A 24,198-nucleotide genomic window follows, 5' to 3' on the forward strand; every position below is an offset into this window, starting at 1 on the left:
TTTAGTATTATATTTTCATATTATTTGGAGTATTTGTCTTTCCTAATTTGTCTCTGAATCTGTTTTTTTCTATCGTCAATTGCCAAGACTGCACTATATAGTTGAAATGAACCTAGAACTTAAAAATTACTTTTATGTGCTATATATCATACTTTTTGAATATTAAAAACACTTGAGGGAGGCACAGGTATAAGTCAGTAGTAAAATCTTCATAGCCTTATAATCGATAACAATGGAGAACTCTAAGAAAATTAAAATTAGTCTTTTAACAAATTAATCTTCTTGATTCCTTTGAAAGATATACTGAGAGGGTTCCATATTGGGAAGAGACAGTACAATCAAATTATTGAATATACTTAAAAATTCTCTTTCCCTCTGTTTTGTCATGTTTCTTTAGACCAGATTACAGTGAAATGGTTGGAGAATGCTGGCTACAGAGTGCCAGAGTAGCTCGAAAGGCTGGTCACCACCAGACAGCCTATAATGCTCTCCTTAATGCTGGAGATTCACGACTCGCTGAACTATATGTGGAAAGAGCAAAGTGGCTATGGTCCAAGGTAATGGCCAAGGGAACATCATCATATATATCTTCTGTTGTAGACTGGGTACTTCCTACAAAGTCCTAACAGAGATGATCCCTAATCTAAATTCAGAACCTTCCTTTTCTGACACCTTTCTGCATCATTTATCTACCATCATTTGGAAGAAACTTCCTTTTGTACTGAAGTCCCCAAATATTTTCCCATTTCAAGACTGAAAATGCAGTTCTTTCAGTTTTCATCTTGTCTTTCATTTTTTTCTTGAAGGGAATAATCAATTTTTACTTTGACTTTACCTTCTATATGTTTACATGAGCACATGTAATAGGTACTTAAAAAATATTTAAGTGAGCATAACCCTGTCCTTACTTACATTCTTGGCAGATAATTAGTTTTGTGTAGACTTGCCAGTGTTGCTGTGAAAATTCACTTTTAATATAGCCTGTCAGGAAGGGCTTAGCTTCAGAACAAAAGTTCTCAGCAATCCTCAGATTAAAGCTACGGTTATAGGAAGGGGACTTTTTAAATATCTAAATTCCTTGAAAAACTTGTGCCCCAGATTTAAATGGCTCTTCCTTACATCTCTTCATGCTTGCCACCAGTCTAGAATTAATAGAGGCATAGCTTGTTCTGAAATTGACAGTTAGTAACTGTAGTTTGTGCCATCTGTAAATGCTCCAAGTGTTATGGTGACTAAGAAAGGACAGGGGAGGAAGCATTTCCTAGGTGGGAAGTGAAAATAATAATTCAGCCTGCATTAGTCAGTATCTGGTCATTTTCAGAGCTAGTGATGACCCATGTGTATACTACAGTACCTTAAACTCAGTATGCTCAAAATGCAATTCATTATGTAAAATTCAATGTAAAATTCTTTCCCCTCCCATATTCCCAATTCTTTTAAGTAGAGCTCTAGCACATCCTCTTATCTATGACAGAAATCTGGCCCTTCCTCTCCCTCACTTTCTACATCTAATTGAAGACTAAATGTATCTTAAAAATACCTTTTGAATCCTTTCTCTCTTACTTTATCTTTACTATTTTCCTTCATGCTCTTAGCATGTACAGCCTCTGACAATATTAACAGTCTTTTGTGTTTTTTTTTCTTGAGGTCTCACCACTTCTTGGTGTTCATTACTACAATCTATCCTCTTTCTAAAGTGCACACTGACTCATACTGCTCCCCCATTAAAATCCTTCAAAGTATTCTTTGCAGCTTTAGGGTTAAGTCAGAACTCTAGAAAGTACACAAGGTTCTTTCTCATTGAGTCCAGACTTCCTCTTTGGCTTCATTTGTCACTATCTCACAAACCTTTTATCTTCAGCTAAAACCAGACTACTTGCCTTCTCCCAATTAAAATCATTTACCAAGAAAGTCCTTCACTGAATTCTTTGCCAGGAAAATTACTGTTCATTCTTTAAGACCCAATTCAGGTTTTCCTCATTTGATTATCCTGCCTGACCACAGCTCAACTCTATTTTCTTATATTTTTAGGTAGATTTAGCAGACACTTCTCTTTCTTCCATAATACCCATGTATATTCTTCTGTTAATTGCACTTGGCACATTGTGTTGTTGTTTTATAGTTTATTTCCTCACTTGACAATGAACTTTTTTAAGCCAGAGATTTTGACATATTTATGTTTATCTCTAACCATCTACTTATATCTTTAGTGCCCTATACTTTGATTGTAAAAAAAAAACCAAACAATTGAATAAATGAATATAGAAGTTCTACATGAAATGAAGCAATAATTTCTTTTTAGGATTTTACTTTCATAGAAGGAAAATGCAAGATGAACATGAAATTACAAACAGATTTATACATACAATACCTAAGGAACTGTAAATTCTAACAATATTATTTACTTTTCAGAAAATGAAAATTTGTTCTTAAGTTAAAAATCTTTTGTTGCCTTTTTTCTTTCAGGGTGATGTTCACCAGGCACTAATTGTTCTTCAAAAGGGTGTTGAGTTATGTTTTCCTGAAAATAAAACCCCACCTGAGGGTAAGAACATGTTAATCCATGGTCGAGCTATGCTACTAGTGGGCCGTTTTATGGAAGAAACAGCTAACTTTGAAAGCAATGCAGTTATGAAAAAATATAAGGTAAGTGTATGTATAATGCAATTTCTCACTTTTTTGTTGTTTTTGAAAATAGAAAAGTTATTTTAAATTCCATATGGAAGGACATGTAGAAAAATAGCCAGGAAGCTTTTTTGACCTTTTAGTGAGTAGGTAATGGAAGTATATAGTTGGATGAATTATAAAATAAATATACTCATGAAACCACCACTCATGTCAAAAAGTAGAGTGTTAGCACTCCACAACTCACCCTTTCACCCTCCTCCCCAAAGTTAACCATATCCTAGCCTGAAAATTTTTGAACACAGTGAATACCTTCCTTACTAGAAAGTAAGCCTTACATAGATGGTGTTACAAAAGGGATACTTCTTAGTAACCCATGGGTCAAAGAAAAAACTGCAATAGAAATTTAAAAATACTTTGAACTGAATGATAATAAAAATAAGACATAGCAAAACTTGGATTCAGCTAAAGCCATTCTTAAAGAGAATTTGAAATTTTATTTACATATGTTAGAAGAAAATAAAAGCTCAAAATTAATGAGCTAAGAATCAATTTCAAGGAGTTAGAAAAGGAACAGAAAAAAAAAACCCTAAAAACTTAGAATATAAAAGATAAAGAATAATAAAATAAGACAGATGGCTAGAATTGTGAGCTAGACTACCTGAGAAAAAGGAGTTAGATGAAAAGTTCTAGATTCTTTGACTAAATACCAATATACATACATATAACTAAAACTCTGTGTAAAGTCCAGATGGAAACAGTTGCTAAGGAAGGAACAATCATGAGGGAACTATAAGAAAAACAATTTTCAGAAGGCAAGTAGCCCATTGATATAAATCAACAGTGTCAGTCTTTTGGGACACAGAGCAGGGTAGAAAACAATTAAGTGTGACAACTATAGTTTGGAAGGGCAAACAACTGAGAATAACCAGCATGTGTTTTAAGACTTATTATAAAGGTATAGTATTCCAAGTGATGTCGTGTCACATAAGGTTAGATAACTAGTAGGACAGTAGAGAGAACTCAGAAATATATTCTTTTTTTTTTAATCTATTTTTTACTTTACAATATTGTATTAGTCTTGCAATACATTGACATGAATCTGCTATGGGTGTACATGTGTTCCCCTTCCAGAACCCCCCTCCCATCTCCCTCCCCATCCCATCCCTCTGGGTCATCCCAGTGCACCAGCCCCGAGCACCCGGTATCATGCATTGAACCTAGACTGGTGATTCGTTTCACATATGATAACTTATGTGCTTCAATGCCATTCTCCCATATCATCCCACCCTCGCCCTCTCCCGTAGAGTCCAAAATACAGTTCTATACATCTGTGTCTCTTTTGCTGTCTTGCATACAGGGTTATCTTTACCGATTTACTGAATTCCATATATATGCATTAGTATACTGTATTGGTGTTTTTCTTTCTGGCTTACTTCACTCTGTATAATGGGCTCCAGTTTCATCCACCTCATTAGAACTGATTCGAATGTATTCTTTTTAATGGCTGAGTAATATTCCATTGTGTATATGTACCACAGCTTCCTTATCCATTCGTCTGCTGATGGACATCTAGGTTGCTTCCATGTCCTGGCTATTATAAACAGTGCTGTGATGAACATTGGGATACACATGTCTCTTTCTTTCTTTTTTTTTTTTTTCAATTCTGGTTTCCTCAGTGTGTATGCCCAGCAGTGGGATTGCTGGGTCATATGGCAGTTCTATTTCCAGTTTTTTGAGGAATCTCCACACTGTTCTCCATAGTGGCTGTACTAGTTTGCATTCCCACCAACAGTGTAATAGTGTTCCCTTTTCTCCACACCCTCTCCAGCTTTATTGCTTGTAGACTTTTGGATAGCAGCCATTCTGATGATATTAGAGAATTGAGAGAAATACTCTTTTCAATAAATGATGTTGTGTCATTTGGATATCTTATGAGGGAGAAATTAAACTTTATGTCTTCTTTATAACATAAACTTCAAGGAGATTATAGATCTAAATGTGAAAGGCAAAATAATAAATTTCCCAAAATAGAATATAGGAGAGTATCTTCATACCTAGATGTAGCTCAGGACGTCTTAAACAGACCAAAAGCAACAACCATAAAAGGAAACAATTAATAAATTTGACTAAATTAAAATTATTAATTTCTGTTTATGGAAAGGTACCATTAAGAAAGTAAATTCAAGAGGGAGGGGAGGTGGGTGGAGGGGGAATAGATGAAGGGAATTAAGAGGTACAAACCTTCAATTATAATAAATAGGTCATAGAGATATACAGCGTAAGGAATATGGTCAATAATATTGTAATAATTTTGTATGGGGACAGATGGTTACTAGACTTATAGTGACCATTTCATAGTGTATGCAAATGTCAAATCACTGTGTAGTACACCTGAAACTAACATAATATTATACATCAACTGTATTTCAATTTAAAATAAATATATATTTATTAATAATTATGAATACTTTTATTTATTTGTTTTGGCCATGCTGGGTCTTCATTGCTGTGTGGGCTTTTCTCTAGGTACGGCAAGCAGGGGCTACTCTCTAGTGGCAGTGTGCAGGCTTCTCATTGCGGTGGCTTCTCTTGTTGCAGAGCACAGACTCTAGGGCACATAGGCTTCAGTAATTGTGACATGTGGGCTCAGTAGTTGCAGCTCTTGGGCTCTAGAGCACAGGCTCAGTAACTGTGGCCCATGGGCTTAGTTGCTCCACGACATGTGGGATCTTCCCAAATCAGAGATCAAACCAGTATCTCTTGGCAGGCTGATTCTTAACCACTGAACCACCAGGAAAGCCACAAATATAAATATTTTTTAAAGAATGTAAAGACAAGCTATAGATTAGAAGATATTTTCCAATATATAAATGACAAGAGACTCATCCAGAATATAATAAGAACTCTTAAAAGGCAATAAAAATACAGATAGCTCAATTTTAATATTGAATAGAAAACTTCATGAAAGTAAATATACAAATGACCCCTCCAAAAAAAAAAAAATGTTCACTGAATACATAAGAATAGATGTAAATTTTAAAAGTGTTATGATGAAACTAATAAAATATTGTAAATCAACTGTAGTTCAGTTTTAAAAGTATTATGCTGCTGCTGCTGCTGCTGCTGCTAAGTCACTTCAGGCGTGTCCGACTCTGTGCGACCCCATAGCCGTCAGCCCACCAGGCTCCCACGTCCCTGGGATTCTCCAGGCAAGAACACTGGAGTGGGTTGCCATTTCCTTCTCCAATGCATGAAAGTGAAAAGTGAAAGTGAAGTCGCTCAGTCGTGTCTGACTCTTTGCGACCCCATGGACTGCAGCCTACCAGGCTCCTCCGTCCATGGGATTTTCCAGGCAAGAGTATTGGAGTGGGTTGCCATTGCCTTCTCCAAAAAGTATTATGACCTAACACTGTATACCTACAAGAATGGTTAAAATTTAAAAGATTGATATTCTAAAATGTTAGAAAGACTATGGAGCATTTAGATGCTCATACAGTGCTGCTGGAAGTATAGATTGTTACAGTCATTTTGGAAAACAGTTTGATGTTTTCTCCTAAAGGTGATAATACTATGACAGCCACTTTACCAATGCTCAACATGTCTCCATATGACATATACAAAAAACAAAAATGTTTGTACCAACATTATTTGTAGATTTTAAACTGGAAGTAAAAATGTCATTCAGTTATAGAATGGATAAACAAATTATAACATACTCCTTTAATGGAATACTGTATGTATAGCAATTGTTGTTGTTCAGTTACTCAGTTGTGCATTTCGGGAGACCTGGGTTTGATCCCTGGTTTGGGAAGATCCCCTGGAGAAGGGAATGGCAACCCCCTCCAGTATTCTTGCCTGGAAAATTCCTTAGACAGAGGAGCCTGGCAGGCTACAGTCCCTGGTGTTGCAAGGAGTCAGACGCGACTGAGTGACTAACACTTCCACACTTTTCATGACTAGATGGTAAAAGCACACTGGGATCCTCATCCCTGTGGCCAGTTTTAGGCACATGAATCCAGCGTCTCTGTTCCGTACATCTAGTCCTGTCATTCTCTCCTCTGTCCATAAGCAGGTTTGTATCTGGAAGGTTTTAGGATTAAATTCAGAGAAAACTTAAGATCTCATTTGAAGGTCCCTGGCCTATACCATGTTCTTGAATTAAGAGCAGAGCTTTTTTTTAAAAAATTTTTTACTCAGTTATTGTATGTATTTTTCATCACATTTTAAATAATATCATTGGAAAATTAATAAACCACACAAATATACAAATATAAAGAAAAGGGAAAGGAAATGACAAAGGCAACTCAGAAGGAGTAGCCAGAAAGGTAGGAGAAAACTTGGAAGGTTGTGGCCTCATAAAAGCAAAAGGAAGAAAGGGATTCAAAGGAGAAATGGCATGGACAACAGCAGGATGCTGAAGAGAGCTCACATGAGGTCAGAATCAGAAAGTATCTGTTTAAGTTGCTGCTTTAGTGAAGTGGTGTCGACTGAAGGTGGAAAGAAACAGTTTGAGGAATCTTTTTAGAAGCCTGGTTGTGAAGTAGTTGAGAAGAGGGGAGCAATAACTTATGAGAGATCTTAGAGAAAAATAAGATATGTGGTTTTTTTAACCATATCTGTTTGCTATTAAAGTCCTGTCCTCTTCAGAGATTTGATATTACTTCTTTCTCTGAGGTTTATTTTAAAACAATAAAAATAAACGTACGCACACATATATGAAATGCTTTAATCCATCTGAAAATTGTTTTGAGGTATTATGTATAATGGCAGTGAAGTGGAGTTATTTTTCCCCCTACATAGCTAATTATCATGACATGTTGGTCAGCGGGCAACCCATCAGAACATCAGCCATCCTGAGAAAAGCTTTGTAAGAAAGTAGCTCTTATTTTAGAGAAGGCAATGGCAACCTACTCCAGTACTCATGCCTGGAAAATCCCAGGGACATCAGAGCCTAATGGGCTGCCGTCTATGGGTTCTCACAGAGTCGGACACGATTGAAGCGACGTAGCAGCAGCAGCTCTTATTTACACCAAAGTGTCAGTCTGCCTTTGACTTCACGCTGACTAGATGTGGGTCTCATAGTTTTGATCCCTAATTATCTATTCATGCTTTACTTATCAGCATAATGGAGGATTTTCTTAAGTGAGTATTGTGTGTTCTCTTCTACAGGATGTAACCTTGTTTCTGCCAGAGTGGGAGGATGGACATTTCTACCTTGCCAAGTACTATGACAAATTGATGCCCATGGTCACAGATAACAAAATGGAAAAGCAGGGTGATCTCATTCGATATATACTTCTTCACTTCGGAAGGTGAGAGTAAGAACTGCATGTTTGCTGACTGAACAGATCAGGATGGTTGTTGATACTGAACTGTTATCACAGATCTTTGCATAAGTAGGATGTTTTCTGCTTTACCACTGGTTCAGACTATCACTTTAGATGAGATGTAAGTTTTTTCTTTATACAATTTTTCCCTTCTCTTTAAATAATAACTGTTTTAATGGAGTAAGTAATATATTCATGTGTTTTTAAAGTTCAATAGTGCCAAGAACATACAATGAAAATTATGTCCTTCCCACTCTGGACCGACATCCTCTGAGTCCCCTTCCCTAGAATTTTAGAAGACCCTAAATCTAATGTATTTAATGATTGTATTTAATTGCCAGTGAAATGTTTCCTTCCAGACCATTCTGCTAAGAAGTAGTATATATAAAAGTGGTTCTTACATTGTGCATGGTAAGTCATGTGAGTCATGTTTGACTCTTTGCAACCCTATAGACTGTAGCCTGCCAGTCTCCCCTGTCCATGGGATTCTCTGCTAGAATACTGGAGTGGGTTGACATGCCCTCCTCCAGGGGATCTTGCCGACTCAGGAATAGAACCCACATCTCTTATGTCTCCTGAATTGGCAGGCAGGTTCTTTACCACCAGCTCCACTTGGGAAGCCCGGTTCTGACATTAGACTTGTAGAAAGAGCTTATCTCCTAAACTAGATAACAGGTGAAATGTAACTTAATTTCATATATTAGTGTATTATAGTCATATAGTGTATTATCTCATGCCTACAGTTTATATTGTTATAAATTGTTAATTCCTGAGAAGTAATAATAACATTCTACTCATTCTTCTTATCATACTCATGTACCATTGCTTTACCTTGAAAAGTAACTTACTTCAGAGCAATAAATCTATATAAAGTTACCTATTATTTGGTATTTTGGCTTCTCAATTCAGTATTTTTAGGAATTAAAGTAGTATTTGTTTAGTCATTGTCAATGTTAAGATTGTAAGATTTGGCAAAGCCTTTCTTCCCAAAATGGAATTCAGGGGGGTTTTGCTGTTGCTGTTTGTTTTTTTGTTTGTTTGTTTTTTGGCCCTACTGCATGGCTTGTGGGATCTCAGTTCCACAACCAGGGATTAAACAAGGGCCACAGCAGTGAAAGCCTGGAATCCTAACCGCTAAGCCTACCAGGGAACTCCTTGGAATTCAAGTTTTATAAAATCCAAACCTAATTTAATTTATCATTGATTACTAATAGCTTGTTATTGAGGAAGAATTTCTGGTATATTGGCATTTTGAAATGGAAGCATAAGCAGAACATAGTTATTAAATGCATTTTTCTTTTCTAAAATGAGTAATGCCTTTCATTTGCTCTTTAGTTTTGACATATATCATGTGATTGGTATACAGAATTTATTTAATACATTTCTTCTAAAACAATGAGTTATTTAGAGTCCTTGACTGCTTAGAACTGTTAGGTAATGTGAGATTTTTAAAAGTACAGTTTAAAAAAGCAGGGCTAAAAAAATGTAAGACTATTTTAGAACATATTTTATCCATAGTAGTTAAAATAAAACATTTGCGTGTTTAAAGGTGTAAATAAACTCAGCTATTGATGCTTATCCCCTGAGTGACTGAATTACTGTGTTATTACTAATATCATTAGTGCTTTCCCTCAAGGAGCTACAGTCCAATTGGATAAAGAAACCTTAGCACACAAAATGTTTAACTAACAGTACATAGTAGAATGTGATCAAATATCAAAATAAATGGTATAGATATTAGAAATATCTTCTTGATATTAGCAAGATACCAAAAATGAGCCAAACAAGTCCAGGAGTCATGGATTTGGGGCAAATCTGAAGTCAAAAACTGAAGCCTCTGGCTTCATGATATCAAAAATAATACAGCTCTTTGCACTGAATTGCTGCGGAAGTTTGTTAGGCCTCATGAAGAAGGTAGGATTTTAAGAAGTAATTAAACTAAAAAGCAGAGACATTACTTTGCCAACAAAGGTCTGTCTAGTCAAAGCTATGGTTTTTCCAGTAGTCATGTATGGATGTGAGAGTTGGACTGTAAAAAAAGCTGAGCACTAAAGAATTGATGCTTTTTAACTGTGGTATTGGAGAAGACTCTTGAGAGTCCCTTGAACTGCAAGGAGATCCAACCAGTCCATCCTAAAGGAAATCAGTCCTGAATATTCATTGGAAGGACTGGTGCTGAAGCTCAAACTCCAATACTTTGGCCACCTGAGGCAAAGAACTGACTCATTTGAAAAGACCCTGATGCTGGGAAAGATTGAAGGCAAGCAGAGAAGGGGACAACAGAGGATGAGATGGTTGGATGGCATCATTGACTCAATGGACATGAGTTTGAGTAAACTCCGGGAGTTGGCGATGGACAGGGAGGCCTGGCATGCTGCAGTCCGTGGGGTCACAAAGAGTTGGACACAACTGAGCAACTGAACTGAACTGAACTGAAACTCAAGGAAGAGAGGACATTACAGGCGTATCACATTTTATTGAGCATCTGTGTTTTTTTACAAACTGAAGTTTTGTGGCAACCTTGCATCAAGCAAGTTTATCAATGCCATTTTTCCGACATCATTTACTCACTTCGTGTTTCTCATTTTGGTAATTGGTACTCACATTTTGGTAATCCTTGCAATATTTCAAACTTTTTCATTATTATTGTTTTGTTAATGGTGATCTGTGATCAGTAATCTTTGATGTTGACTATTATAATCGTTTTGGGGCACTGCAGACTGTGTCTGTACAGGACACTTATTCCATAAATGTGTGTGTTCTGACTGCTCCGCTAACTGGCCCACCATCTCTTTCCCTCTCTTTGGGCCTCCCTATTCCCTAAGACAACAATATTGAAATTAAGCCTGTTAAGAGGCCTTTAGGCGTTCAAGCGAAAGGAAGGTCACATGTCTCTCACCTTAAATCAGAAAAAGAGATGATTAAGCTTAGTGAGGAAGCCATGTCAAAAGCTGAGATAAGCCAAAAGCTAGACCTCTTGTGCCAAAGAATTAGCCAAGTTTTGTGAATGCAAAGAAAAAGTTCTTGAAGGAAATTTAAACTGCTACTCCAGTGAACACATAAATAATAAGGAAGTGAAGCCACTTTATTGCTGATATGGAGAAGATTTTAGTAGTCTACTGAGGTCAAACCAGGCACCATATTACCAAAGCCTAATCTGGAGCAAGGCCCTAACTCTCTTTGATTCTAGGAAAGCTGAAGGAGGTGAGAAAGCTGTGGAAGGAAAGTTTGAAGTTAGCAGACATTGGTTCACGAAGTTTAGGGAAAGAAACCATTTCCATAACAGAAAAGTGAAAAGTGAAGCAACAAGTGCTGATGTGGAAGCTGCAGCAAGTTATCCAGAAGATCTAGCTAAGATCATTAATGAAGGTGGCTACACTAAATAACAGATTTTTGACAAAACAGCCTCATATTGGAAGAAGTTGCCATCTGGAACTTTAATAGCTAGAGAGAAGTTAATCCCTGGCTTCAAAGGACAGGCTGACTCTCTTATTAGGGGCTAATGCAGCTGATGACTTTTACTTTGAAGCCAGTGCTCACTTACTACTATGAAAATCCTTGGGCCCTAAGATTTATACTAAGTCTGTTCTGCCTATGCTCTATAAATGGAGCCACAAAGCCTGGATGTTACCACATGTTTACAACTTGTCTTACTACATATTTTAAGCCCACAGTCAAGTCTTACTACACAAAAACAAAGAGTCCTTTCAAAATGTGAGTGCTCATTGACAATGCACCTGGTCACCCAAGAGCTCTAATAGAGATGTTTCTTGAGACTAATGTTGTTTTCATGCCTGCTACTACAACATCCTTTTTTCAGGCCATGAATCAAGGCATAATCTCAGCTTTCAAGCTTTATTGTTTAAGAAATACATTTTGTGATTGGGGTGATGTCAGCAATATGGCACAGTGAAAAGCTACCTTTGCATCCATCTACAATGAGTAAAATGCTCACAGTACACCAGAGATACTTCTGCTGAACACATCAAGATACTGGAGAATTCACATATCAGTACATTTAAAGGTGGGTGGACTAGAACACAGAGATGAGATGAAAGCAAGGGAACAGCAGAGGTGATGCCTGCAAACCCAGCTCTCCAACCACAGCAACTGAGTCTGCAGCCCCAGAGAACGTTATAGAAGCAGGGAAGGACATACACATTCCAGCCTCCTGGCCTCATAAGTTTCTGTGGCCAGGATAACTGGGAAGCAGTTGCAGTGGGGCCTGAGATCCTGTGTCTCCAACTGCTGAGGCACCTACGACTGCAGGTCCACTATGGCAGAGCCCACAAACACTACAACAACAGACACAAGAGGGATGCCCACACAACCTTGGCTCCCCTTCCAACTTTCCTCATTACCCTCCCCCTGTGGCAGTGGAGCCTGCAGTTCATGGGATTCCAGGCAATATGGCAGAATCTATCATCCAGGTGCCCAGGCAGCAACACCAGTAACAGTGGCAGGAGGAAGGGACCAGTGGCTCCAGAGGCACAGGAAGCAATAAATGGGGCAAGGAGTCACACCTCTAACGGAGGAGCTGGAAGGCAGAAAGGGCAAAATCACAAAGAACCAGGGGCACCGCAGGTAAAAGAAACCAGAAACCTATGCTATATGCCACCTTCTGGAAACAAATGAAAGGCCTGTAATCTCTAGCCTGTCCCTGCTTCTAATATGCTGGCAGAGGAGCAACTCATCTAGCACCATGAAAAACTACAGTAACAAGGAACCAGTCATTTTCCAGAAACCAAACTTAAAGTCATAGAACAGTGCAATCTGAAACAGAATTCAATAGAGCTGTGATGAAGAAACTCAGTGAGCAAAACTTAGGAAGGCAATTAGTTCAGTGGGTCAGGAATAAAAATTAATGAACAGAGGGAGTACTTACCTAAGAGACTGAAACTCTATAAAGGAACCACACAAATTCTGGAGTTCAATGCAATGAACAAGATGAAGAATGCATTTAAAAGCACTGGAAATATTGTAGGCAAATTATAGAATTAGCCAGCTTGAAGATAGAAATCTAGAAATGGTACAAGTCGGACAGGAAATATTTTAAAAATGAGGAAATTCTATACGAGCTATCCACTTCTTTTAGGAAGGGCAACATTAGGTAGTGAATATCCTAGAAAAGAAGACAGAGAAGAGAGCAAAGAGTTTATTTAAATAAATAATAGCTGAGAACTTCCCAAACCGGGAGAAGAAATTGAATATGCAAGTCCATAAAGCCAAGAGAACACCTAATTATCTTTTTCTAGACAGATTATACTAATATTGTCAAAAGTCAGTGACAAAGAATTTTAAAGGCAGCTAAGGAAAAAAGGGATGGTAACCCACAAAATTACCTCTTTGGGTATCAGATTTCTTAGCAGAAACTCTAGAGACCAGGAGGAAGTAGAGTGACATTCCCAAAATACTGAAAGATAAAAATTGTCACTCAGGAATACTCTATCCAGCAAAATTATTATTCAGATATGAAGGAGAAATAGACTTTCCCATACAAATGAAAGCTGAGAGTTCATCAGCATTAGACCTGCCTCATAAGAAAAGTTGAAGGGATCTTTTCTAACAGAAACAAAACCCAAGAAAGTACACAAAACTTTCAGTAAGGTGATAAATAGAATCAAAAATTACAAACCTTTATCACAATAGGGGTTTTTTTCTTTTTTTTTTAATTTATTTTAATTGGAGGCTAATTACTTTACAATATTGTGGTGGTTTTTGCCATACATTCACATGAAACACCCATGAGTGTACATGTGTTCCCCATCCTGACCCCCCTCCCTCTTCCCTCCCCATCCCATCCCTCAGGGTCATCCCAGTACACCAGCCCTAGCACCCTGTCTCATGCATCAAACCTGGACTGGCAATCTATTTCACATATGATAATATACATGTTTCAATGCTATTCTCTCAAATCATCCCACCCTCGCCTTCTCCCACAGAGTCCAAAAGTCTGTTCTTTACATCTGTGTCTCTTACGCTGTCTTGCATATAGGGTCATCATTACCATCTTTCTAAATTCCATATATATGCGTTAATATACTATATTGGTGTTTTTCTTTCTGACTTACTTCGCTCTGTATAATAGGCTCCAGTTTCATCCACCTCATTAGAACTGATTCAAATGCATTCTTTTTAATAGCTGAATAATATTCCATTGTGTATATGTACCACAGCTTTCTTATTCATTCATTTGCCGATGGACATCTAGGTTGCTTCCATGTCTGGCTATTGTAAACAGTGCTGCAATGAACACTGGGGTACACATGTCTCTTTCAATTCTGGTTTCCTTGGTGTATATGCCCAGCAGTGGGATTGCTGGCTCGTATGGCAGTTCTATTTCCAGTTTTTTAAGGAATCTCCACACTGTTCTCCATAGTGGCTGTACTAGTTTGCATTCCCACCAACAGTGTAAGAGGGTTCCTTTTTCTCTACACCCTCTCCAGCATTTATTGTTTGCAGACTTTTTGATAGCAGCCATTCAGACCAGCGTGAGATGGTACCTAATTGTGGTTTTGATTTGCATTTCTCTGATAATGAGTGATGTTGAAGATCTTTTCATGTGTTTGTTAGCCATCTGTATGTCTTCTTTGGAGAAATGTCTGTTTAGTTCTTTGGCCCATTTTTTGATTGGGTCGCTTATTTTTCTGGAATTGAGCTACATGAGCTGCTTATATATTTTTGAGATTAATTCTTTATCAGTTGCTTCATTTGCTATTGTTTTCTTCCATTCTGAAGGCTGTCTTTTCACCTTGCTTATAATTTCTTTCATTGTGCAAAAGCTTTTAAGTTTAATTAGGTCCCATTTGTTTATTTTTGCTTTTATTTCCATTACTCTGGGAGGTGGGTCATAGAGGATCCTGCTATGATTTATGTCAGAGAGTGTTTTGCCTATGTTTTCCGCTAGGAATTTTATAGTTTCTGGTCTTACATTTAGATCTTAAATCCATTTTGAGTTTATTTTTATGTATGGTGTTAGAAAGTGTTCTAGTTTCATTCTTTTACAAGTGGTTGACCAGTTTTCCCAGCACCACTTGTTAAAGTGATTGTCTTTTCTCCATTGTATATTCTTGCCTCCTCTGTCAAAGATAAGGTGCGTGGATTTGTCTCTGGGCTTTCTATTTTGTTCCATTGATCTATGTATGTCTTTGTGCCAGTACCATACTGTCTTGATGACTGTGGCTTTGTAGTATAGCCTGAAGTCAGGTAGGTTGATTCCTCCAGTTCCATTCTTCTTTCTCAAGATTGCTTTGTCAATTCGAGGTTTTTTGTATATCCATACAAATTGTGAAATTATTTGTTCTAGTTCTCTGAAAAATACTGTTGGTAGCTTGATAGGGATTGCACTGAATCTATAGATTGCTTTGGGTAGTGTACTCATTTTCACTATATTGATTCTTCCGATCCATGAACATGGTATATTTCTCCATCTACTTCACAATAGGTTTTTAAACACTCACTCTGTTATAGCATAGCAGTTAAAGGGGGGAAATAGTTGAAAAAACAACTATAGCTACTTCAATTCAGTGACAAATTCACAACATAAAAAGGGATAATTTGAGACAACAAAAAATACAAAAGGGAAAGAGGAAAAGGACAGATCCTATGTAGTTAAATAAAGATAAGATCCTATCAGCAGAAAAAGTACTATTTTATCTATGAGAGGTTTCATACAGATTCCATGAGAACCACAAAACATAAATCTAGAGTAGAAGCATGAAACATAAACAAGGGGGAAACTATGAAAGACAGAAAACCTCTAAACCAAAATGGCAGACATCACATAAGGAAAAAAAAACAATGGAGAGCTAGAGCAACCAGAAAATGAAAGCTAAAATGACAGTACTAAGTCCTCATCTATCACCAAAAATGTAAATGCATTGAATTCACTAACCAAAAGCCACAAAGTGGTTAGATGGATTAAAAAACAAGACCCAATGATATGCTGCCTCTAGCTCAGCTCTGAAGACAAACTTAAGCTCAGATTGAAGGAATGGAAGATGATAGTACAAGCAAATGGAACTTGACAGCAGCACAATAATAACAGGGAATTTCAACATCTCACTTGCATCAATGGATAAATCATCTAGAGAGAAATTCAACAAGGAAACAGCAGAAGCAGATGGATTTGATAGATCTGTACAGAACATCCAAATGCAGCAGAATACATATTCTCAAGTGCACATGGAACTTTCTCAAGGACAGGCCATATCTTGAGCCACAGAACAAATCTCAGTAAATTTAAGAAGATTAAAATCATATCAAGCATCTGTCCCAATGGTATGGTATGAAACTGGAAATCAACTACAAGAAGAAAGGTGGAAAAATGGCAAGTATATGGAGACTGCACAGCATGCTACTGAACAACTATTGGGTCAACATAGAAATCAAAGAAGAATTTTAATTTAATTTAATTTAAAATTACCTGAAGACAAATGAAAACGAAAATATGGCATACCAAAAATATATGGGATGCAACAAAAGCAGTACTAAGAGGGAAATTTATAGTAGTACAGGCCTACCTTAAGAAACAAAAAAAAAAATCTCAAACAATCTAACCTTACAACCTAAAGGAACTAGAAAAAGAAGAAAAAACAATGCCCAAAGTTCATAGAAGGAAGAAAATAATATCAGAGTGGAAATTATTAAATAGAGACTAAAAAGACAAAGATCAGTGAAAATAAAAGCTGATTCTCTGAAAACGTAAACAAAATTGACCAACCTTTATCTAGACTCACCAAGAAAAAAGAAGCTTCTGCAAAATCAGAAATAAAAGGGAGAAATAGCAACAAATACTACAGAAATACAAAGGATTATAAGAGAATATTATGGACAGCTATTTGAACAAATTGGACAACCTAGAAGAAATGGACAAATTCTTAGAACCATATACCCTTCCAAGACTGAATGATAAAGAAACAGGTCCATTCTACCAAACATTCAAAGAAGATTTAACACTATCCCTTTCAAACTCTTCCCAAAAATTGAAGAGGAAGAAACCCTTCCTAACTCATTTTATGAGGCCAACATCACTGTGATACCAAAACCAGACAAAGACAACACACAAAAAAGAAAATTACAGGCTACTATCTCTAATGAACATAGACACAAAATCCTCAATAAAATAACTAGCAAATCAGCTGCTACAATGCATTAAAAGGATTAAACACGTGATCAAGTGGGATTTATTCCAGGGATGCAGGAATGATTCAGCAGCCACAAATCAATTAACTTGGTACATCACATTAATAAAATGAAGAGTAAAAACCATATGATCCTCTCAATAAATGTAGAAAAAACATTTGAGAAGATTCAATACCCATTTATGATAAAAAGTCTCAGTAAACTTGTTATAGTAGGAACATACCTCAACATAGTAAAGGCCATATATATCAAACCCACAGCTAACATCAGTCAACCATGCTATTGCACACTTAGTAGACTATACAATATAGTGTAAATATGACTTTTATATGCACTGAGAGACCAAAAAACTTGTGTGACTCACTTTACTATGATATTCAATTTGTCTCAGTGGTCTGGTGTGAAACATGAAATATTTCTGAGATATGCAGAGGAACCAGAGATCAAATTGCCAACATCCGTTGGATCATAGAAAAGCAAAAGAATTCCAGAAAAACACCTACTTCTGCTTTATTGACTATGCCAAAGCCTTTGACTGTGTGGATCACAACAAACTGTGGAAAATTCTTAAAGAGATGGGAATACCAGACCACCTTACCTGCCTCCTGAGAAATCTGTATGCAGGTCAAGAAGCAACAGTTAGAACCAGACATAGAACAACGGACTGATTCCAAATTGGGAAAGGAGTACTTCAAGGCTGTATATTATCACCCTGCTTATTTAACTTATATGCAGAGTACATCATGCAAAATCCCAGGCTGGATGAAGCATGCGCTGGAATCAAGATTGCCAAGAGAAATATCAATAACCTCAGATATGCAGATGACACCACTCTTATGGCAGAAAGCGAAGAAGAACTAAGGAGCCTCTTGATGAAAGTGAAAGAGGAGAGTGAAAAAGCCGGCTTAAACCTCAACATTCAGAAAACTAAGATCATGGCATCCGGTCCCATCACTTCATGGCAAATAGATGGGGAAACAATGGAAACAGTGAGAGCCTTTATTTTCTTGGGCTCCAAAATCACTGCAGATGGTGACTGCAGCCGTAAAATTAAAAGACGCTTGCTCCTCGGAAGAAAAGCTATGACCAAACTAGACAGCATATTAAAAAGCAGAGACCTTACTTTGCTGACAGAGGTCCATCTAGTCAAGGCTATTGTTTTTCCAGTGGTCATGAATGGGTGTGAGAGTTGGACCATATGGAAAGCTGAGTGCTGAAGAACTGATGCTTTTGAACTGTGGTGTTGGAGAAGACTCTTGAGAGTCCCTTGGACTTCAAGGAGATCCAACCAGTCAATCCTAAAGGAAGTCAGTCATATTCATTGGAAAGACGAAGCTGAAGCTCCAATACTTTGGCCAGTGAATACTTTGGTCAGTGAAGAACTGACTCATTGCAAAACACCCTGATGCTGGGAAAGATTGAAGGCAGGAAGAGAAGGGGATGACAGAGGATGAGATGGTTGGATGGGATCACTGACTCAATGGACATAAGTTTGAGCAAGCTCCAGGAGTTGGTGATGGACACGGAAGCCTGGCATGCTGCAGTTTATGGGGTCACAAAGAGCTGGACACGACTGAGTGACTGAACTGAACTGATGCCTGTATTAAGTTTTCACAGATTTGGCAGAGACAGGGTTGTGTGGTTTGCTGAGAGGATGGTGAGGAAATTAGACTTGATAGAAGATGTATGCTGGTGAATAGTGAGAGACTAAGATTGCAAAGTTTTAAAGAAAAAAGGCTGTATATATTTGAATCCTCGGCAGAGTCATTCATATAGTCTTATATATAGATAATTGATTCCTGTTTTTGAAGAGGAGGAAGTATAATAAAGCTAGAATTTCAGGAATGTTAGTCCAGAATTTATGGAAGGGAAGAAATGTCAAAATAGGAAGACCAAGTTACTCTAGTTTCCCAGAAATGGAGTGATTAGGCCTAACCTAGGCTTATGCCCATGGAATACAAATAAAGGCACAAATCCTAAAGACAATTTGAAAGAAGTATTGATAGGACTTTTACTTGGTCAAAACCTGAGTTATTTTTGGTCCCTGTAATGTAGAACTTAGTGAGGAAGTTATAAAGGAAAAAATGGGAAGAGATGAGTCAAATGGGAAGAGAGAAAAAATACTGATACTATAATTATAGTCAAAAATTATAGTCAGAAGGTTATATATTCCTTAAGTGGTACTTTGAGTCTTTAAATTTTCATTCATATGATGTAAAAATTAATACTATGTTAATATCTTTTCTATATAATTGCAGATCTTTACAGTATGGAAATCAGTTCATATATCAATCAATGCCACGAATGTTATCATTATGGCTTGATTTTGGTGCTAAGGCATACGAATGGGAAAAAGGTATGATTTTTTTGGTAAGAAATTTTAAGGGACTGAGAATAATTATAATTTACATGTGAGCAAGAAATCAAGTGTTTAAAAAGAGGAGAAAGACTAAACAGAGGTTGTTGTAGTTGCAAAGCCTGCAAGTGAAAATTTGATCGTTCCTTGGTCAACCTAATACATATTGAAAAATATTAGTTTAAGCCAAACAGTTTACCTTAAAAATTACTGTGGATTGTGGCTTATTCTCTTTGCTTCTAGTGAAAATTAATGGGCCTTGAGTTTTTCAGTGGACTTAAATATTTTTTCCTACAGGGATAGAAAAATTATCTTTTCACAAATTGGCAAGTGATGTAGCTTTGGACTTGGGAATAACATATATGTTAAACCTGTTTTTAAAGCAAAATTGTTTTCCGTGAAACTGATACACTGTTTTTTGGGGTTTTTTTTTTTTTTGCTGGTATTTTTAACTTTGATTTTTTTTTTTTCCAGCTGGCCGCTCTGATCGTGTACAAATGAGAAATGATTTAGTTAAAATAAACAAAGTTATCACGGAGCACACAAACCAGTTAGCTCCATATCAGTTTTTGACTGCCTTTTCACAGTTGATCTCCCGAATTTGTCATTCTCATGATGAAGTTTTTGTTGTCTTGATGGAAATTATAGCCAAAGTGCTTCTGGCCTATCCTCAGCAAGCAATGTGGATGATGACAGCTGTGTCAAAGGTGATATATTAAACACAAAGCCATTGTCTTTTTCCATTTTATGTGGCATTGATTATTTAATGCTGATACATGTCCCCGGGTGTCTCTCTTACAATAGATTTGTAGCAAGAAAATACATTTTAAGTATTTTTAAAAAGAAATTGTAGCACTATTTCTCATTATAAAATTCAGAAATATATATCAAATTAAGTAAATAGTGTAAAAAGGATTTATCATACATTTTCTTTATGAAAGTATAGTAAACTGTTAGTGCTGGATGTAAAATGGTAACCAGTTTTTTTTCAAATCTTTTTTAATCAAAAGTGCCTGTGCTATTAATACTAGAAAGTTTTTACTGCATTATTAATAGGAATGTACAAGTTGGTAAATATATTTAATTAATAAGTATATTAGGAGATTTAGAATATATACAGATATAAAAAAGATAATTAAAATTCACTGCTTATATCATTAATATTTTGATGTATTTTTGTATTTTTATTATCTCTGCATATTTTAGCACTAAATTTGGATTACATAGGTATATTATTTCATATTTTTCACTTACGATTGTTACCATAATCATGTTCCCGTGTTATTAAATGTTGCTTTGAAGACACAGTTTTTTAAATTTTGTAAAATTCTAAATGGTTAGCCATCTATGTTCAACTCTTATGGATTATTAAGGTTGTTATTATTATTAAGGTTGTTCACTTTCTTTCCTGTTACAAAACATCTGGACACATCTGTATTTATATAATAATCATTTCTGATTATTTCTTCAGGGTAGATCCTAAGAAGAGGATTCATCAGGTCACAGGATAGCAGCATTTCTATGGCTGTTGATAGTATTGCCAAATTGATTTCCAGGAAATTTGTATCACTGTAAACTTTCATCATCATATTGTTTAAGCTGATTTTTGTCAACCAAAGTTTTGTTATCTTTAAAAAAAAGATTTTGTTATCTCTTAAAAATCTTTTAACAACTGAATTTAACTTTTTTTTATGACAGTCTTCTTATCCCATGCGTGTAAACAGATGCAAGGAAATCCTAAATAAAGCTATTCAAATGAAAAAATCCTTAGAAAAGTTTGTTGGAGATGCAACTCGCCTAACAGATAAACTTCTAGAATTGTGCAACAAATCGGTACTATCATAAATCTTATTACTTATAAATCAACCTTAACTTTATACAAAACTTCCATATGATTTTAGTGGGTTTTATTTAATTTGATTAGTTAAATTTAAATTCTCACATCTTAGTATACACATGTATCAAAAGTTATCAAATCATGTACTTTAAATATGTGCAGTTTACCTTAATGAAGCTGTTTTTTTAATTTCTAACTTATACCATCAAATATTCTCTAAATTTCTAAAAATTCTTCTTAATATAAATTCTTCTGAGTGAATTATCTGTATTTATTAGAAATTTTTTAAAGTGGCAGATATGAAATATAAGTATATAAAATATTCAGAGTTCTCTCTATGATTGTTTTCTGTCATACCTTTGAACTTTCAAAATTCATATACATTAACCTACACATGCAAGAGGAAAGTTTTGAGTTTCATTCTTTTGGTACACATTTCATTATCTTCCAGAGGATAGGACTGTGCTAAGGGAAACAAAGATGAAAAAGACATGTTCTTCTGCCCCAAGGTACTCATAGTCACGTAGGAAACCACACAGATGGTTGTCATCTAGTGTAATGGCTACCTTTTTAGTAGGTGTATGACTGGAATATGGATATACTTATAGGAATGAACTGCTGTTCTTCCTAAGGAATAGGTGGGGAAAATACCTTAAAGAATGTGTAGGAAAGGTAAAAGTGAGGATAAAGGTATTTATAAGGAGGGACAGACTATAAGATAAATAGCTAGACTTCACTTTACAAATATTCACTCTATCATCTATTTACAGGTGAGAAAATACAGAATACCCTATTTCTCACCTCTCTTCAACAAACATCTTGAAAGAGTAATCTGTTTTGGCTATCTGCATTAATCCTGTGTGACCTCTGATGCACTTGAGATTATGAAAGATAATGTTATGATAAAACAGTGTTATAAAACACTGGCACTTTTTTAAGTGCTTTACATGTACAAACTTCCAGTTCTTTATGTGAAATCTCTATGGCCAGCTACATTAGAAACTCAGGATTTTTCAGATTTTTAAAGGTAATACAGTACATATACTTTTTATTAAGTTTCATCACTAGGGGTAATCTGACAGGGTATCCCATAATCAGATACATAACTATTTCTACAGTGAAACATGTTAATCTTTGCACTAAGTGAGGAATTCAGGTATCTTTTTGCTACCAAATGAAATTTGGTACAAAAAAAAGTTTGATATAAGGACCCCTTTGGAATTTGTAATGTGTGCTAACAAATTGTAAGCCACTATTATCTTGTCATTTAATATCCTATAATGTAGGTACTATTATTATTGATGAAGTAAAAGAGTACAAAGAGGTTTAAATGAGATGATGTCTTTTTTAAAAAATTAGAAAACTACAGACTGCTGAGCCATTGAAATTAAGATATTATAGAAGTGAAATTTTTATTTGGGTAAAATTAAGCCTTCTGTAATTGAAGGTAAACAGAGAAATTAAAATGTACTACTTTTCCCCCCCCTCCAGGTGGATGGAAGTAGTTCCACACTGAGCATGAGCACTCATTTTAAAATGCTTAAAAAGCTGGTAGCAGAAGCAACGTTTAGTGAAATCCTCATTCCTTTACAGTCAGTCATGATACCTACTCTTCCATCAATCCCGGGTGCCCATGCTAACCATGAGCCGTTTCCTGGGCATTGGGCCTATATTGCAGGCTTTGATGATACGGTAAACTGCATTTTTATGTTACTATGTTTTTAAGATTGTTAAAAATTTCAAATTAAGTTTAAAAGTGTTTTTCTCAGAGACTAAATGAATGTTGTGTGTGTGTGTGAAGAAAAAAATGATTAGAAATACAGAAAATTAATACTTTATTATACTAATGGGACAAAATTAAGTGATAAAAGTCCCATGTTCAATCAGGTATTTTGATTTTTCAGATGTTCATTTTCTCTTAGTATGACTAAAATCTTTATTTTCTCCATAATTTTCTTTTTCCAAATTCTTCTTTGTAATAAAAATAGAGAGAGAAAGAGAACAAAATACAATTTTGTTTGTAATTTGTGTTTTGGAAAGAAGTGAAATTCATCTAGGAAGAGCTTGATTCATTGTTGTTGTTGCTATCTTAGAGAAATAGTACTAGAGCACTTCTAAATAAGTACCTTGAAAACTCTAGATTTATTCTAGTACTTCTGTGGCTCAAAATGTTGTTAGCTTCAGAGCCAGCTACTAAGCCACATAATGAAATCATTCTTGTTACTTATAATCATGCTTTGTTCTTAAGAATATTATTCAGCTTATTAACTTAATCTTTTAATTGGACCTGATTTGGAAGGAGTTCTTTTGTCAAAAATCAAATTACTTTCTATTGATAAACATTTCTTACCATTCAGTATCAGTATCAGGTCAGTCGCTCAGTCGTGTCCAACTTTTTGCAACCCCATGGACTGCAGCACGCCAGGCCTCCCTGTCCATCGCCAACTCGCAGAGTTTACTCAAACTCATGTCCATTGAGTCGATGATGCCATCCAACCTTCTCATCCTCTGTCATCCCCTTCTCCTCCAGCCTTCAATCTTTCCCAGCATCAGGGTCTTTTCATATGAGTCAGTTCTTCGCATCAGGTGGCCAAAGTCTTGGAGTTTCAGCTTCAGCATCAGTCCTTCCAATGAATATTCAGGACTGATTTCCTTTAGGATGGACTGGTTGGATCTCCTTGCTGTCCTAGGGACTCTCAAGAGTCTTCTCCAACACCACAGTTCAAAAGCATCAATTCTTCCGTGCTCAGCTTTCTTTATAGTCCAACTCTCACATCATACATGACTACTGGAAAAACCATAGCTTTGACTAGAAGGACCTTTGTTGGTAATGTCTCTGCTTTTTAACATGCTGTCTAGGTTGGTCATAGCTTTTCTTCCAAGGAGCAAGCGTCTTTTAATTTCAT

At 36.1% G+C, this 24,198-nt stretch overlaps 1 protein-coding gene across 6 annotated transcripts in view; it reads left to right on the top strand.

Moving 5' to 3' along the window:
• Positions 1–24,198, top strand: part of ATR (ATR checkpoint kinase) — a 123,601-nt gene that overhangs the window by 86,419 nt on the left and 12,984 nt on the right. For 5 of the 6 annotated variants that reach the window (XR_014076640.1, XR_014076641.1, XM_081569519.1 and 2 more), the window contains exons 34-40: positions 398–557; positions 2,467–2,646; positions 7,798–7,940; positions 19,358–19,455; positions 19,930–20,162; positions 21,154–21,288; positions 22,784–22,984. Coding sequence is in view for 4 of the 6 variants with exons in the window: in XM_081569519.1 (XP_081425645.1) it covers positions 398–557; positions 2,467–2,646; positions 7,798–7,940; positions 19,358–19,455; positions 19,930–20,162; positions 21,154–21,288; positions 22,784–22,984 (1,150 nt within the window). In the remaining 2 variants the exon portion in view is untranslated. Of the gene's footprint in view, positions 1–397; positions 558–2,466; positions 2,647–7,797; positions 7,941–19,357; positions 19,456–19,929; positions 20,163–20,926; positions 21,289–22,783; positions 22,985–24,198 lie in introns of those variants that run through there. The other variant, XM_081569521.1, reaches the window with a different exon arrangement.

The sequence above is a fragment of the Giraffa tippelskirchi genome, chromosome 2, assembly GCF_054371585.1.
Source record: "Giraffa tippelskirchi isolate mGirTip1 chromosome 2, T2T-mGirTip1v1.2.pri, whole genome shotgun sequence".
NCBI classification, from domain to species: domain Eukaryota; kingdom Metazoa; phylum Chordata; class Mammalia; order Artiodactyla; family Giraffidae; genus Giraffa; species Giraffa tippelskirchi.